This window comes from Protopterus annectens, chromosome 8.part0 (genome assembly GCF_019279795.1).
Source record: "Protopterus annectens isolate FY-2018-M chromosome 8.part0, PAN1.0, whole genome shotgun sequence".
NCBI lineage: Eukaryota > Metazoa > Chordata > Ceratodontiformes > Protopteridae > Protopterus > Protopterus annectens.
Genome location: NC_056741.1, coordinates 1513136168 through 1513153051, shown reverse-complemented (window position 1 = coordinate 1513153051; position 16884 = coordinate 1513136168). Strand labels below are relative to the sequence as shown.

At 44.3% G+C, this 16884-nt stretch overlaps 1 protein-coding gene across 1 annotated transcript in view; it reads right to left on the bottom strand.

Annotated features, from left to right (window-relative positions):
- The window catches only part of ARHGAP32 (Rho GTPase activating protein 32), a 3207216-nt gene that overhangs the window by 106921 nt on the left and 3083411 nt on the right, over positions 1-16884 (bottom strand). Inside the window, exon 22 of the mRNA XM_044081098.1 lies at positions 12751-12825. Coding sequence (XP_043937033.1) covers positions 12751-12825 — 75 coding nt within the window. The remainder of the gene's footprint in view (positions 1-12750; positions 12826-16884) is intronic.

Below are 16884 nucleotides of genomic sequence, written 5' to 3'. Positions count from 1 at the left end.
GCAAATGAATGGATTGGTTGAGAGCCACACTGGACACCACTTTGGGCATGAAGGATGGGTTAGTCCTGAGGGAAACCCTGTCAGCATGGAAGATGAAGGAGGGCTCCACAGCCATGAGTGCTTGTAGCTCAGAGACTCTTCTGGCTGAAGTGATGGCCAGAAGAAAAGCTGTCATCCAGGAGAGAAATTTTAACTCTGCTGAGGATGCTGGTTCGAAAGGGGGCACAGTGAGCTTTTCCAACACAAAGTTAAGGTCCCAAGCTGGGGTAGGTGCTCTTCTGGGTGGCCTCAAGTTGCTAGCCCCTCTTAGGAATTGTTTGATAAGTGGGTGCGAGAAAAGGGGCTGCTCAGTGGTGAAATGAGCAGAGATAGCAGAGGCATGAATTTTAATAGATGAAAAAGACAGACCACTGTGTAGCAGGTTAGCTAAGTAATCCAGGATGAGAGGGAGAGAGGGCTGTGCCATATCAGCTCCCTTAGCCTGAATCCAGGTGCAGAACCTTTTCCATTTGTCAGTATAAGACTTTCTAGTGCTAGGGCGTCTGGCCTCATGTATAACATCTAGAACCTGTTTACTGAGTTTGGCAGATGGATCAGTGGGTTAGGGAATAAGCCAAGCTGCCAAATTGAGGGTCTGCAATTCGGGATGCATGAATTCTCCTTCCCTGAGGTAAACTCTATCCTTGTGAAAGGTCAAGTATGGGGGTTTTACGCAGAAGGCCTGTAGTTCAGAGACCCTTCGAGTCGAGGTGATAGTGACAAGAAAGGCAGTTTTCCATGACAATAATTTAAGATCTACTGAAGCTGCAGGCACAAACGGGGGAGCTGTCAAGGCCTGAAGCACCAGCATTAAATCCCAAGGAGGGACTACATCCTTCACTGGAAGTCTGAGCAGGAAGGTGCCCTTCAAAAAGGTCTTACACAATTTTGTGGTGATCAAAGGGCCCAGTTCATTTCCCACGTGATGAGAGATAGCTGCTAGTTGAACCTTGACTGTGGAGGAGCTAGCCCCCTGATGAAACAATCCTAACAGAAAGTCTAATACAGCGGGCAAAGGAGCTGTAAAAGGATCCAAATTTTTACGTTCCGCCAAAATGGAGAAACGTTTCCATTTGCTGCTATAGATCTTTCTAGTAGAAGGCTTGTGCACTGCTACTAGAATAGTTTTAACTGGGGAAGAGGATACTGGGAGTCCTAGCTACGAGTGGAACTGGAGCAGCCAAGCTGTGAGCTTGAGGATGTCCAGGTTCGGGACCGGGAGATCTAAAGGGTGGGATATTAGATCCGGACGGGGATCCAGAATCCAAGGAGGATTCACCAGATGAGACCAAAGGTAAGGGAACCAGGTTTGACGAGGCCAAAATGGGGAAATGAGGATAATCCTGCTCCCCAACCAACTGACTTTCTGAAGAAACTTCAGCATCAGAGGAAGAGGAGGGTAAGCATAAAGAAGACCGGGAGGCCAAGCATGCACCAGAGCGTCTATCGGGGGTTCCCTGGAGGGGGAAATGAGAGCGAAGTAGTCATAACATTTTGTGTTCGAGGGAGAGGCACAGAGATCTCAACAGGGTTGCCCCCATTTGGCGAAAATCCGATTCGCTATCTCGGGATTCAGAGACCACTCGTATGGTAACAGGATGGTGCGACTTAGTTGTCCGCTAGGATGTTGGACCGTCCCGGAATGTGCATTGCTATGAGAAAGTGGTTGGTGGAGATCGCCCATTCCCACACCCTCATGGCCTCTCGACAGAGTGGGTAAGACCTGGTTCCCCCCTGCTTGTTAATGTACCAGACAACAGACATATTGTCCATCTGAATCGCAATCTTTCCTACAGGAAGAAGGTCCTGAAGTGCTTGCAGCGCTAACAGCACTGCCCTCATCTCTAGGATGTTGATATGCAGTGAGGTCTCCGTGAGGTCCCACGTGCCTTGGACTGTCCTGCCCGAACAATGCCCCCCCCACCTGAGGCGGGAGCCGTCCGTGGTCACTGTGGCTAGTGGAGGGGTGATAGAAAAGGGGCGTCCTTGCTGGAGGTCCGGAGATTGGAGCCACCATAGGAGGGCCCTCTTGCAAGCCCTGCTGAGGGGAACGGGATGGCTGAGAGGATAGTGAAGAAAGGACCACTGGACCTGAAGGGTCCATTGTAAGACCCTCATGTTCAAACGTGCCATTGGCAATAGGTTGATTGCTGCTGCCATCGAGCCAAGAGCCCTCAGGACCAATTCCGCCGGGGGAGCTGGAGATTGCAGAATGGCCTGCACGTGTAGCCTCAGGGTTAGTAGCCGGACTGTGGTCAAGAAAGCTAGGAGTTTGTTTGTGTCTAATCTGGCCCCTATGAAGTCTATGGTTTGAGTCGGAGTAAGAGATGACTTCTCTATGTTGATAGTGATCCCCAGCCGGGGAGCTAGATGAATAAAGTAGTCTCTGGCTGCACAAGAGTAGATGCCTTGTTGGGGCAGTCAGGAGCCAGTCGTCCAGGTACGGGAAGACCTGAATTCCCTGGAGCCTCAGGTGGGCCGCTATCACTGCTAACACTTTGGTGAACACCCTGGGGGCTGTGGTGAGACCAAAGAGGAGGACCCTGAATTGGAAATGACTGGCTCCCAGCCAGAAGCAGAGGAACCTCCTGGATCGCCTGTCCATGAGAATGTGGTAGTACTCATCCTTGAGGTCTATAGAGCACATCCAATCATTCTCCCGCAAGAGGGGGAGAATGGACTGAAGAGTGACCATGCGGAACTTCTCTTTGGTTAATGACAGATTCAGGGAAGAGAGGTCGAGGACTGGTCTTAAGTCCCCCATTTTTTTGGCACCAAGAAGAACCTGGAGTAAAACCCGGACCCACACTGGTCTGGGGGGACGTGTTGGACGGCTCTTTTTTCCAGCAAATGTTGGATTTCCATTGCTGCGGCCTCCCTCTGATCGGGTGGGACATCGGGGAGGTATCTGGGGCTGTGTGGGTAATGAGAAAAGGGGATCTGATATCTTTGATAAGGTCCCGCTGCAGTCGGGACACATGTGCCATGTAGTTCAGCGACCTGACAGAGAAGGTAACCAAACTAAACACCCGCTTCCCTAGGCGGTCCATCGACCGAGACTCCTTGCTCGGGGGATGAACCAAGGGACTCTCCTGAGCAAGCTCCCTCTTGGTGGCCGCCGCCACCAACATGGCATCTACAGGGGGAACCTTACTACAGTGGGACTTGTCAGAGGGTGGGCTAAGGATCTTGTCTGGGCGCTTGGGGACTGGTTGCACAGTGTCCGGCTCCTTCCACACCCTGGTAGTAATCAAGTCTACCAGGGGGTTGGCCGGAGGGGACACCCAAGAGGTAGACGGGCCTGCTTCAAACACCTCCAGGAACACGGATTTGTCCGAGGTAGGCTTTGGGGCAGACCACCCCCCCTTATTCCGAGCATCTCCATGATGTCGCCAAATGAGACATCTTCGGGGGGTGATCTTGGGGAGCCTTCCCCTTCCTCCAAATCCGTGTCCTCAGTCAAGGACTCGGGGGAATCCAGGTACCTCCTCTTGCACCTTCGCTTGTGAGGAACCTCCTCGGGGGGGCTGTCCGAGGAGCTCTCACCAGCTACGTCTTGTTCCAATGGAACTTCCTGGGACGTCACAGCAGGCTGTTCCTGGGGCCGGGTGATGGAAGTCGGGCCCAACAGAGAAGGAGTGCAGGGTGGAGCTGTGACAAGGGCCGGGGGCCTGGAATCTCTCGACAGAGCCCTCTCCACCATGTCGAATGCCGAAGGAGAGCTGCTCTCTCAGATCCAAGAGCAAACCCTCGCTCGGGTCCGACGGATGGATCGGAGCCAGTGCTGAAGCGATCGGATCCGACGGACCAGCATGCTCCGACCTGGACGGAGCCGAAGACATACAGATACCCCCAGATCCGAAGCTCGGCCCCCTGGCTCCGAGAGTTCGCATCCGAAGAAAATGGACCAGACAGACTTGAGGGAAGTGTCGGCGCCGAAGTACCCGAGACTATCTGCGATGACACACCCCCCGGCTCCAAGGCTGCCCGGCTCCGAAGACTCTGAACCCGGGAGACGGGACAGAGAAGGAGCTATCGGGGCAAAGAAGGGGGTCGAGCCTCCCCCCCCAGAGGGGGGGGGGAGGCAGGAGCACTCCCATCTGCAGTTGGGCCTGGAGGAATCTTCTCATCATCCGGTCCAAATCTGCATCGATGAGACTTCGGGTAGATCTCAACGAGGCCACCGGGGCGGGAATGTCACCTCGATGACCTCGAAGGAGATCGGGTCTCCTCCTCAGGACCCGGTGAAAAGCACGGGGACCAGATCCGAGAAGGAGGAGACCCAGAAGATCTGGAGGGAGAAGACTGCTTAGCCGGGGGAGCCGAAGCAGAAGTCTCGGCCCGCCGCTTGTGGTGCTTCTCCCTCCTCCTTTCTTTCCTGGCCTCCCTCTCCTCCGGGCCTAAGGCGGGAGGTTGAGTCCCGGCCGGGGGGAGGGAAGCAGGAGTGGCAGCCGCCGCAGCGGGAGCCACGGGAGGACCAGAGGTAGAAGCCGAGTCCGGGGGCAGAAGACCCGCCAGAATCAGCTTAGACCTCCGGTCCTTGAGTGCCCTAGGGTTGAACGCTGCACAAATGGTACAACCAGAGGACAGGTGCTCAACCCCAGGGCACAACACACACCGAGTGTGGCCATCCACTGGGGACAGCCACACTCGGTGGACTTAGAAAACATTAACTTTGGGGCCTCAGACATACTAAAGGTAAAACCACACACACTAGGCCCCAAACACACACAAACAACTCTTTGACGGAACCACGAAGGAAGGGGGAGGTTAAAAAATAAAACAAAGTAACTTAAACTAAGAGTGTTTAAACTAGAAGAGGGAACCTGTACACACACACACCAAAAGTTAAGAAAAGGAGTAGAAAAGTAAATTTTTTTTCTCGCAAAGAAAACGACAACACCTGGAACTCGGGATCAAGCTGCTTTAGTAAACCACGGCAAACTAGATCTGAGGTCAGTCAGGGTTGGCAGGGGATTATGGGTAGGGGGAGGAGCTTGGGGCTTGGATCTAAAGCTGTTGAAAACTGCCGGCTCGGATCCGATTCCCATAGGTTGCTGCACAAATGAAGTTAACTACTTCAGATCTAATGGTTGGTGTGGGAGGCAAAGAGGTCAAACTTCAGGGTTCCCCATTTCTGAGTTACAAGGGTGAAGGTTCTTTTGTCTAGCTGCCACACGTGTGGGTCCAGAAGATTTCAGCTTAAGTGGTCTGCCAGAGAGTTTAAAGAACCTGGCAGGAATTATGCTAACAGGGAGTTGCATGGCAGAAGCTGTGTGCCAAAGGGTCATGGCCAGCCTGCATAGAGGGTAGGAGTGAGTCCCTCCCTGCTTGTTGATATACCACACCACAGTGGTGCTGTCTGTTTTGATCAGGAGAGCCCCTGGGGAGAGAAGGGGCCTGAAAGCTGTCAATGCATGCTGGACAGCTAACATCTCTTTTTCGTTGATGTGCAGATGGATTTGATGTGGGCTCCATTGGCCCTGTATGCACCCGCCGTCCAGATGTGCACCCCAGGCATAGTCTGAAGCATCTGTGGTGAGGGTCTGGGTGGCAGGGAGTGGTGAGAAAGGTAGTCCCTTGTTGGAGCATGCTGCTGCCCACCAAAGAAAAGCTTTCATGAGGCAAGGTACCATGGGTACAAGAGTTTCCAGGTCTTGAGAGTGTTTACACCAAAGGCTTTTTAGATACCATTCAAGTTTCGTCATACGCAGTCTGGCATATGGAATGAGTAGAATGCAAGATGACATGAACCCCAGAGCTTGCAGGATTTCCTTGCAGATAACTGGGGTGCGGTGGATAGTTGAGAGAAGTATGCTCAGGTAAGTTTGCTTTTCTGGTGCAAGGAATCCCATATGGGATGCTGTGTCCAGGCTTGCTCCCAGGAATATAATCCTTTGGGTGGGTACTAGTTTGGATTTCTTTTCACTGATAGTGTACCCTAGGGAGGTCAGTAGGGAGTTTACAAAGGCCAGGTGCTCAAGCAGCTTTTCCTGTCTGCCTGAATTAGGCAGTCATCTAAGTATGGGTAAATTTGGACAGTCCTTTGTCTGCAATAGGCAATGGCTGGAGCCAGACATTTTGTGAAAACTCTGGGAGCAGTAGATAAGCCAAAGGGAAGTGCAGAGAACCTGCCCTGAAACATAGATATTTCCTGCATGATTCCCTGACAGGAATGTGGAGTTAGGCCTCTTTTAGGTCTAGGGTGGCTAGCCAGGCATCCTTGGAGAGCAGGGGTAGCAGTTGCTGGAGGGTGAGCATTTTGAATTTTAGTATCACCAGAAAGGTGCTTTGAATGGATAGATTGAGGATGGGGTGCCAGGTGTCCTCTTTTCTGGGTACCAGAAAAAAATCTGGAGTAGAAATCTTGGCCTTTCTGTTCTGCAATAACGTGCTCAATTGCCCTCATAGACAACAGGGAAATGACTTGCTTTTGCGCCTCTACCCACTGGTTTGGAGGTAGGATCTGGGAACCCTTTTGGGGTTGGAAGTGTGTGGAAAGAAAATTTGTATCCCTGGAACACTGTGTTGAGGAGCCAGCGTTCGTTGGTAATGGTGGCCCAGGTGCTTGCGTGAGAGGAGAGTTTCCCTCCTAGGGGTAAGTAAAGGTGGGCAGAGGGAGGGGTTGGGGGAGGAAAGTCATTGTGAGTTCTTACCATGAGGAGGTGGCTTAGAACTCCCTGTTTTAGAAGTGGAGGAATTCCAATGTTTTGATTTCTGCATTCCCTGTGGCTGCTGTCTGGGGGATCTGCTTCCACAGGGTCTGCTCTGAATTGACCTGGTGGGAGCAGGAAAGGACTACTGTGGCTGGACCTGTAAGAAATCCTTAACTGTCTGCATTGATTTAGCTTTTTCTTCCAAGGTTTTTAAGACCTCCTCTGCCTTAGTGCCAAATAAGTTGTCTTTGTGCAAGGGTGCATCCAAATATTTAGATTTAACATGGTCTGGCAAGGACTGTTCCTTAAGCCATGCACACCTTCTAAGGACAGAACAGATGACTGCTGCCCGGCAAGAAGCTTCTAGAACGTCAAAACTGCAGTGTAAGGTGTGTTTAGTTACTTGACTTGCAGAATGCATTAACTCTTGTAACTATTTAGATTCTGCACAAGCAACAAAGGAAGACACTTTTTTTTGAGGAGTTCCATGGCATGTTGCTGAAATTTCAGCATATGGAACTGGCAATTTAGTGCTTTGATAGCAAGAGTAGCAGAGGTGTTTACTTTTTTACCCCATCTGTCTAGTGCTTGGGAATCCCTATCTGAGGGGGTGGGATTCTTAACAGAGGTTGCTTTAATTCCTTTAGGCCCTTGAGAAATTACCTCAAGGGTCAGCAGTTGGATTTTTGAAAAGAAATGTGTGTGTGTCAGGGACTCTGTACTACCTGTCAGGTTTTCTGGGTGCAGGAGGGAGGGTGTCAGGAGTCAATCTGGATTCCAGGAAAACATCGTCCACAACACCCAGGGCTGGGGGAATGCCAGGGGTCTGTTGTGGAAAATCTAATTCCTAAGTCTCTTTTTAGACTGAGGGTAGTCCTTACATTCTCACTTGAAATGCTCCCTTAAGATATGAAGGGTTTCCCCAGTCCTCAGGGGGGGAGAGGCTAAAGGAATGGAGTCCTCTGCATCAGAAACTTCATAAGCAGAGAGGGGTTGCATGTCTTCATATTCAGATGCATCAGAGTCATCAGACTCCTGTTCAGACAAAACTACTGGGGACAGATCTCTTTTTCTTTTGGAAGGGGTAGCTTGGCTTTCCCTGATCAGCATGATAATGTCTTCTGCCATTTTGAGCATTTGAGATTGAGGCAAGGAAGCGGGTGCCCGAGACTGGGTCGTCAATTTCTTGGATGTGGCTCATACCCTGGGCCTTAGAAACTTGACAGTTTTGAAAAGAATGGTAGATGCGAAAGAAGTCGGTTTGTGCTGAGAACTGGTAGTGCGAAGTACTTCCTCGGAAGCCGGTACCTGCTCAGTGGCTCTGGACCTATCCAAGGGAGATACAACCACAGGATCCTTAGTCGAAGAAGAGTTTTGCAGCATACCAGACTCTGAAAGGGTCTCGGTAGTGGCCTGTGAATCCATAGAAGCGGGGATCAGGGGCTGCGAAAGTGCCTCACTGAGGACCGGAGAAGTGATGACTAGCTTAACGGAAGCCTCATTGGTAGGTTTGGACCTGTGTGGTCTGTCTCTGTCTTTATCCTTACGTTTTTTCAGAAGATCTGCTATTGGATGGCTTACCAAAGCCATACTAGAATTTGAGGAAATGTAAAACAAAAATATCTAGCTACAATAAGGGCCCGATGATGTATAGTTCTGGCGTTGAACAAAGCACAAAAGCGACAGCGGGGGACGTTGTGGTCTGGGCCTAAGCAAGTGATGCAGTAAGAATTAAGTCTTGGTGTGGTAGTCGCTTTCCACAGGCGAGACATTTGTTAACTTTTTCTGACATCGGTTAGTGCAAGAAAAAAGGATCCCCGATGGGGTACTTAGCTTTAGAAGACTTCAGCTTCAATTCAGAAGACGAAGTTCAGGTAGCAGCCAACCGGCACTCGTGCGAACTGCTTCTGCTTCAGGCTCTGCGGCAAGAAAGACTGATGTAATGGCGTCGGCTGCCTTACTTTATACTACTGATGACCTGACGTCACTCCTGAAGCGAAAGCAACCGACACAGAAATACCAAGCCTCTGGTATTCGGGCCGGCTGAGGGCTACCCTGGCAGGGATAACTCAAATGTGAGGACTGCAACAGTGAAACACGAAGATCATCAGACATCCTGATCTGACAGAGTAGAAGCAAGTAAGACACTCATCTGACTCTGTGCCGAGAAGATCTTCCACATCAGTCTTTCCACATCTTCCTCAAACTTCTGGAAGAATGAGCGGAAAAAACAGAGGGGGACCTGGGTCAGTGATGCTCCAAAAAAGGTGAAGGCACCAGATCCACAGATGGTGAATATCTTGTCCTGTGTAGACAAATAAGACTTGAGGTGGTAGGGCTGGAAGTAGTCAGATCAGATACCTTTTTGGTCAGATCTGAGGAAGTCGGGTCCATCAATTTCTTTTTTTTTCAGATCCAAGGGTGAGGTCACATCCATCTTGGTCCTTTTCCTGGATGTCTCCAAAACCGGGCTGGATGATGTTGATGGTTTCGGAGATCAAGTCTTCAAATATTTAGTTCTGGGAGACTGATCTCCAGTTATAGCCTCTCCAAAGGCAGAAGGAAGTAAGCCTTTCAAAATAAGCTTATTCTTTTTATAAGCGCCCTGGGGTTGAACCCATGGCATATGGAACAATCATCTTTAAGAAGTAACAGCACCAGACAGTAAACACACAGTGTGGGCATCAGACATTGGAAGTTTGTGCCCATACTTAACACATTTTTTAAATCCAGCGGGTCCTTTTTCCTCCATAACCAAAAACTATAAAAAGGGCAAATTTATGTAAGAAGAGATTTTTTTTAAATCATGACAGAAAGGAAGAAAGAAAGAAAGAAAAGAAATACCAGCAATGGTAATAAAGGGCTACATCAAGTGTACAAAGGAAATACTAATAATAGTATTTTAAGATGTATGTTCTGTATGATAGTTCAGCAGAGGACAGGGAAATACTAACAATAGCATTTTTTATGGTACGGGAAAGGAACCTTATAGAATTTATGACAAATTGGAAAATATCAAGATTTAAATAATAATTATAACAGTTCTTTGAAAAAGACTCGAGAGATATGGTCAACCACATCTTTCACGAAAAGTAGCAAAAAAGATCTGAGGGAACTTAGGGATGGTGCATTATGGGTAAGGGAGAATTTCAAGAGTTTTTTTGGCTGCCACGAGCTTTAGCAACAGTAGAGTCAGATCTGAGGATCAGATCTGAAGCCTTCAGTTCAGGACAGAATGAAAACTGACAGCATCAGATCACCCTTTTTATTAAACATCACCTGGCAGATGACTGAGTAGAAGTCCTTTTGGTTAAAGTACTGGATCTGAGGATTGGATCCAAACCTTTCAGTTGAGGATAGAAATGAAAACTGACAACATTGGATCACCGTTTTTATTAAGCATCACCTGGCAGTTGACTAAGTAGAAGTCCTTTTGGTTAAAGTACAGGATGCCATGTGGTGTAGTGTGGAGACGGTGTCAAACTGAGTGCAATCAATGGCCTTTAGGGTCTCAGGAAAATAGGCTATGCTGTAAATGCCAGCAAACTGCTAGTTATCGCCTCTGCTGTCTGTGGAAATCAAGTGTGTTCTTCCATATACTGCAGTACCATGTCAAGGAACTCCTAATATATAAACCCTGTCAGAGATTGAAAGGCTCCCAAAGCAAAGCTGATTAATGCTGCACAAATCTTCATGTCCACTGAAATATGCAGTCTATGCATTTCTTTTGATTTCATGTCTACTAAATCAAACATGGTGTCTCTTTCCACATGGCAGCAGTCAACGATGTCCTGGTTGTGGAGGTGATGGTATGTTAGCTATTGGCAGATCCATCTGCAAAGCAAAGGATGCCAACATACAACATTACAGACACTGTCTCTCATATTGACCACCAACACTTTATGCTCAGCTAAGGCTGCTGTTATTCCCAACAGAAAAGTACAAGTGAGATTCCTGTACACTGAGAAGAACATAGCATTCAGAACAAATGAGTGCTGTGGTTCTCAATTCTGGATTTATACATCACTGAATCAGTCCACTGTGATTTTGTCATATGCATACACAGCACCTCATTAAAAAGATGGTAATTATTTGTGTATCATTATGCAGTGATTTGCACACAAGTTGTTGTTGCTGTCTTTCGGCTTTTACCGGTTAGAGGTCGCCACAGCGGAACTCCAGTCCGCTAATGATTGGCAGCAGATTTTGACGAACGCATTCCATCCCTGTGCAACGATATGTGCTAAATATTTTTGATTACCCTCAACTCTTTTCACCCCCTCATGGCAACAAAACTACACTAAGAAATAACAAGGAAAAAGGAAAATACGGGGAACTAAATAATGAACACAAATTGTCAACACACATTACAATCTGACATGGATACCTAATCAACAGCAACTAAAATCATATAAAACACTAGGCCACACACAAGAAAAGTTTTATACCCTACCATCTTGTATATGTGAATGCATGCTATTCATTCACCATCTCAGCCATGATATGGGGGGTTTGGATGGGGATCATCTATTGTTCCAAAGCATAGCCTGGAACTGTTAGGTGATGTTTAACAAACAGGGCTTTGTATATAGTGTGTGTGTATACCATTCAACTGGTCGTGACTTCTGAGCCACCACACACATGCTGCACAATTCCTTAAAACTATTTACTCACTACCTTTGAGGGTCTCTACCATAAAACTGCTTCTCTTTCCAAATATTATCACAGGAACCTGAGGCAGCAGAAATGGAAAGCACCACAGGAAAAACACACTGAAACAGGCTTACTTAATAACTGAAAAAACTTACTACAAAAGAAAAGAATGACATTTGGGGGTAGGAGAAATTTGTAAACATTGCTAAGATAATATGGGTAACTGTAAACTTATCGCAATAGTTGTATAACTTTTAAATCTGGTTTTAATTGAAATAAATAAATAAAACTGAATCACTACTTTTCTTAGTGCTGTGGAATCTCTATCATCCACCTAAGCTACCAAAAAAATCAACCAGACGGCACTTTAGACTAATGCCTTATCTAAAAGCTGAACCAGAACCTCTGCAGTATATTACCTCATGTGTTATACAGTAGTGTCAGTAATGGAATATCAGTCCAAACACAGGATGTGGGAGATGAACTTTACAGGTATCTGATCTTACCACCATCAAACCAGTAAATATTACCAGTTCAAGCACCAGAAGTAGAGTAACTTCATTCCTTACTCCTTTGCACTCCACTCTTACCAGGCACATAAAGGTATTTCTAAGACAAACAGAAACAATGCCAGTAGAAATGTATTCCTACTAAATGATGCCTCATTATGTCTTCTCAAAGTCATTACCCAAATACTGTCACACAAAAAGTATTTTGCTTCCATTTACCCATGTGCTGAAATACAGATTTCAAGACCACCTGAGAGATCAATTCAAAACTGGATTGCACAGTTTTTTTTCTATGACACGACTGCCTACAAGCACCCAACGAATACAAATGAGATTCAATTTTTCTGAAGGCAACTGCTGTAGAGTCTTTCTGGAGTGATCAGCACCAAACACAATTTCTGTGAACTGTGTCCAAGGATTAACAGACCAAACAGCTAAATGCATCAAGTATGTCAATAGGTTTCATGAAACAGGCAAGGTTATACCACCAATAATTGTATAGTGTCATAAGAATGTGTGTGACAAATCTGTCATACAACGAATGCGCAGATGGTAAAGTCACAACTAAAACAGACACCAAAAGCTATGAGCAGAGAGTAAAATGTGCCCCTTCTTTAATTGAAATGTAGCAGGTCCACTTCTCTACCTCCTTTGGCAAGGCAAATGACGTGCATTGTTTTGACATTTAAGTGTTAGCAGTGTCTCCGATGTATTCACCCTTTATCAAGTTTGGGCATTCTATATATGTACTTGCATAGAAAAACTGCAAATGTTACCTGTGATGTTATCTAAAAATTACAAAGAGAAAAGTTATTCACCTGTCAAAATGAACTATAATACTGATCAGATACAAGAATAACAAAATATTAGCACTCAAGACATTTTTTAATTACCATCAATGTTTTGCAGAGATGTAAGTGACTCTTCACTTTTTGCAGAACGAAGGGTTCCAGTATCACCTCTGCCGCCTATGCAAAAAAAATAAATAAATGAAAAAATAAATAAAATAACCTTCTCAAAACACTTTTAACACTTCCATACCTTGTAATCTTTTTAATACACACCTTTACTTAAATTGGACACTAACTTGCAACACGCACTTAAACACAAATTATTTTCAGTTAACACTTTTAACACATTTTCATATTATGCCAAATAGTAATGGAATCCAATATTCTGATGAAGTCCACATTACTGTGGATGAAAGCGCTAAATCATCTGTGTTGTACAATAAAGAAGGATTGGATTTTATGTTCGTTTGTACGACTTGGCTTTGGTGGATTCCATTACTATTTGGCATGTTTGCTGTTCTATTTTAATTTCTTGGTTGACTTAATGCCATATATTGATTGATTACATTTTCATATTACATACACCTTCTCAACATGATTTTCTCCCATTTTTCACCATTTTCTTCATTCACATTCATCTAATTCCTGACAGCCATCTTACATTAATTCACTTAAAAATGAATTTTTATATACTGATTGCCATAAATGTTCTTTATTTAAATGCAATTTACTTCCATCCTCTCTCATAAATCCCACCTCACATTGCTTTATTTCTTTTACAATATTCAATACTTCTTCAATAGTTGGTTAACTTTTTGAGTTCCATTTCTTGTAATTGCTTTTTTTGCTACCAACATCATTAAGTTAATTAGGTCTTATGTTCCTTGATAGTTCTAGCTGTAGCCTCTAGCCTAAAAAATTAATTTCCATGTTGACCACCACCTATTCCCTGTTCCCTAATCATCTGTGTCAGGACACTGTGCGTGGAGTCTTTTTTTTTTTTTTTTAATAATTAGTTCTTGTAACCCCTCCCCCCAAAAAAAAACATTCACATCCCAAGCATTTTTTCTCCCCTTGTAGGAAAATTCTTTGGAGTCTACCCAGACTGAAGAGAGAACTATACAGGCACTTCAAAGCAAGTATCTGAATCATCTGGACTTTGTTGCATACTTAGGAGCCCTGCAAATTTATTCCTGTTCCATTGTAATCTATTCTCTTCTCCCATTTTCTTCTCAACTCCTCTGATTCTTATACTTGTTGTTATGCATTCTACAGGCCCTGATAAATATTCCATTCTTAATAGCATTTTCTATTCTTAGTTCCACAACAAATTTTGCTAAAGCTGGCATTTCAGTTAGTATTCATGTTCTCCCTTTCTCTATGCTTGTACTCTATCAATTTCCAAAAAGATAAGCATCTAATATGCAACTCAAAGATCAGCTTTGTTTCGCCCCACTCTATTACTTTTCTAGCTTGACTATTTACTTGCTCCCAGTACTCCAATTACTTCCAGACACCTGTTGTCTAGTTTCCACGTTTAACAGTAAATGTCCCTTCAGGCAGGATTTCCCTTCTTCAATCTCTAACTTCTTTAGTTACAAACATCTGCCACTTTATAAATGTAATCTAATGTATAACTACTGACATTAGGTTTTAGGGCTTATGCCCAAAAGGCTAACCTCTCCTCTGTAAATCTTGCACACGCGCGCACACACACACACCCCGATTTGACATAATTTTCCATTTAGATCTATAACCATTAGCTTGTATTACATAAGTAAATCTCAGCATTTTAGTCTTGAAAATATTCCTTCAAGTCTGGCACCCTGGTCCATCTTGTTCTAAGGGTAGGCTTAACTTGTCTCACCCTAAGCCTTGCCTTCTTCCCTTTCCAGATAAACTCATTCAACTCTTTAGTACCTGCTGTTCATAACCTCTCCTAAGCTTGGTAAAAGTACACTTTACCTGTATACATCACTAAGAACTAAAAACATACTCACTGCTTGTATCTTACTGTCCAGATATATTTTATGATCTTCTGATATTTGATTTTGTATTAATTATCTGCTATTTTAATTCCTCTTAAGCATCTTTAGTTGCAAAAATTGATTCCTTCCTGGGTCTTACAACTTACCACCTCATTTTATCATGACCCCGAAAGATGGATGCTGTTGAACTTACAAGTGTAGGCACATAGTTTACAGCTGTTGCCTTTGTCTTGTTTTTTATTTTATATACCCATAAAAGCTTGAAACTGTCTCAAAATATTTAATAGACAAGGAAAAGCTTGTTCTGGAGTGCTCAGATACAACATATCATCTGCAAACAAAGCTACTTTCCTTTGGCATCCACACTAACTACAACCATGAACTTGTGAACCTCTTATTTTCCTAGCCAAAGGCTGCAAGTCTGGTGTAAACAGCAAAAGGAAGTGTAGACATCCCTGCCTAGTTCCTCTACTCAAATACAGCCTGTCAGGAAGGACCCCTTCAACTTTTATTCTTGCTTCAATACCCTCATTATTTTTAACTCTACTGCACTGTTTGGATATACAAATTCTGTCATTATGTGCTCATGAAGACCAGGCACACCTTAAGATTTTCTCCATATCCAGGCTCATCAGAAAATAATGGTGTATTCCTGTAGTCATAATCCTTTTATATCCTCATTGCTCTATTGATATTATCAAAGAATGCCTCTCTTTCACAAAGCCACAATGATTTGTGCCTATCAATTTGACAAGACTTTTGCCATTCTTTTACCCAATTAACACTTTATAGTCGTGATTCAAACCTGGAGGTCCATATAACTGAAGTGTTCACTGGGTCTTTTTCCCCTTATATGGCAATACTGCCACCATTGCCTTTTCCAAGATGCCAGTAATGTCGCCCCATTCAAGATGTTACTAAATAATGTCTTGAAAATAAAATCCTTAATTTCTTAACTTCCAAATTTCCTCTTTCAATTCCTGGAGATTTTTTACACAACTTTTTTATTTCTTCTCTAGCTCTCCTCACTATTAGGTATTCATCCTCCTTCCTCTCAACATGGACACATTTAAATCTTCCACTAAAATTTCCAGTTATTCCTTATTCTGTCTTCCTGTGTCTTCTGCCTTGTACACATTTTCATAAAATCTCAAATTTTCAATATTTCTTCAGGGTCTCTAAATTTAGTAACCAATACTTCTACTTTTTCTGTTGATTACATCCTCAGACTAACAGCTTCTGCACTGTGGGATTACATTCAATATATATAATTGCTTAAATGAAAAACTCCTATATTTTTGTGTATTATCCCAATATTCACATATTTTCCCTTTGCTGTTTGCATCCATATCTCCTCCTTCTTTTAAGATTCCCTTTATTTTGGAGTAACCTCTCCTATACCAATTCTTCCAAATAGTTTCTGATATCATTTCCCTCTCTCATTCTCCCTTATTTCTACCACATTTTAAAAGTTCGAATTTATCTTCTATCAGGCTTTTGGGGTAGTTTATATATTCCCTAAAAGATCAGAGTGTTTATCTGTTACCTACTCCCTGAAGTATTTTCTTTACAATAAATATGCAGGGAAATAGCAACATTTTGCTTCCTAACCATTATAGGGGCATGATCAGATACAGTTATTAATTGTCTCTCAAATGAACATGCTCCTGTGATGAGCAATTTCTACACAGTCTGGCTGAACTGCTACATCTGGGGAAATAGTATGTGAATTACCCATGGTCTCCCCTTAATATAGAAATATTCTCCATACCAAATACTTTCATACAGTTCTTTAAAATATTCTGCTTTTCTATCTACAATCTCACTTTTAGGTCTCCATGACATTGCCATTACTAGTAACCAGGTTCCACAGTCAATACCCATAAGTAAAAATGCCTTGCTAAAAGCTTTTCTCACCTGAAATTCTCTAACACATTTATATAAGGGGACACAAGGTAATCCATTTTCCTATTCAACAACCTCCTATCACTACAAATCTTTCATAACTATCTTTTCCACCCTGTTTCTCTATCAATTCTGGTGCCACTTTCCCAATCAGTATCATTACTCCTTGTCCTCTAACATCCTTTTTTTCTTTGTCGCGATATTCTGCTGAATATCCTTCCTGGAATCCTTGTTTTATCAAATTAATATATTTGTCTAGATGCATCTCTTGTAACACTGCTACTTGCACACTAAAATTCTCTGCACTTGCTGGCACTCTCTCTTTCTTGTCTAAACTAGTAAG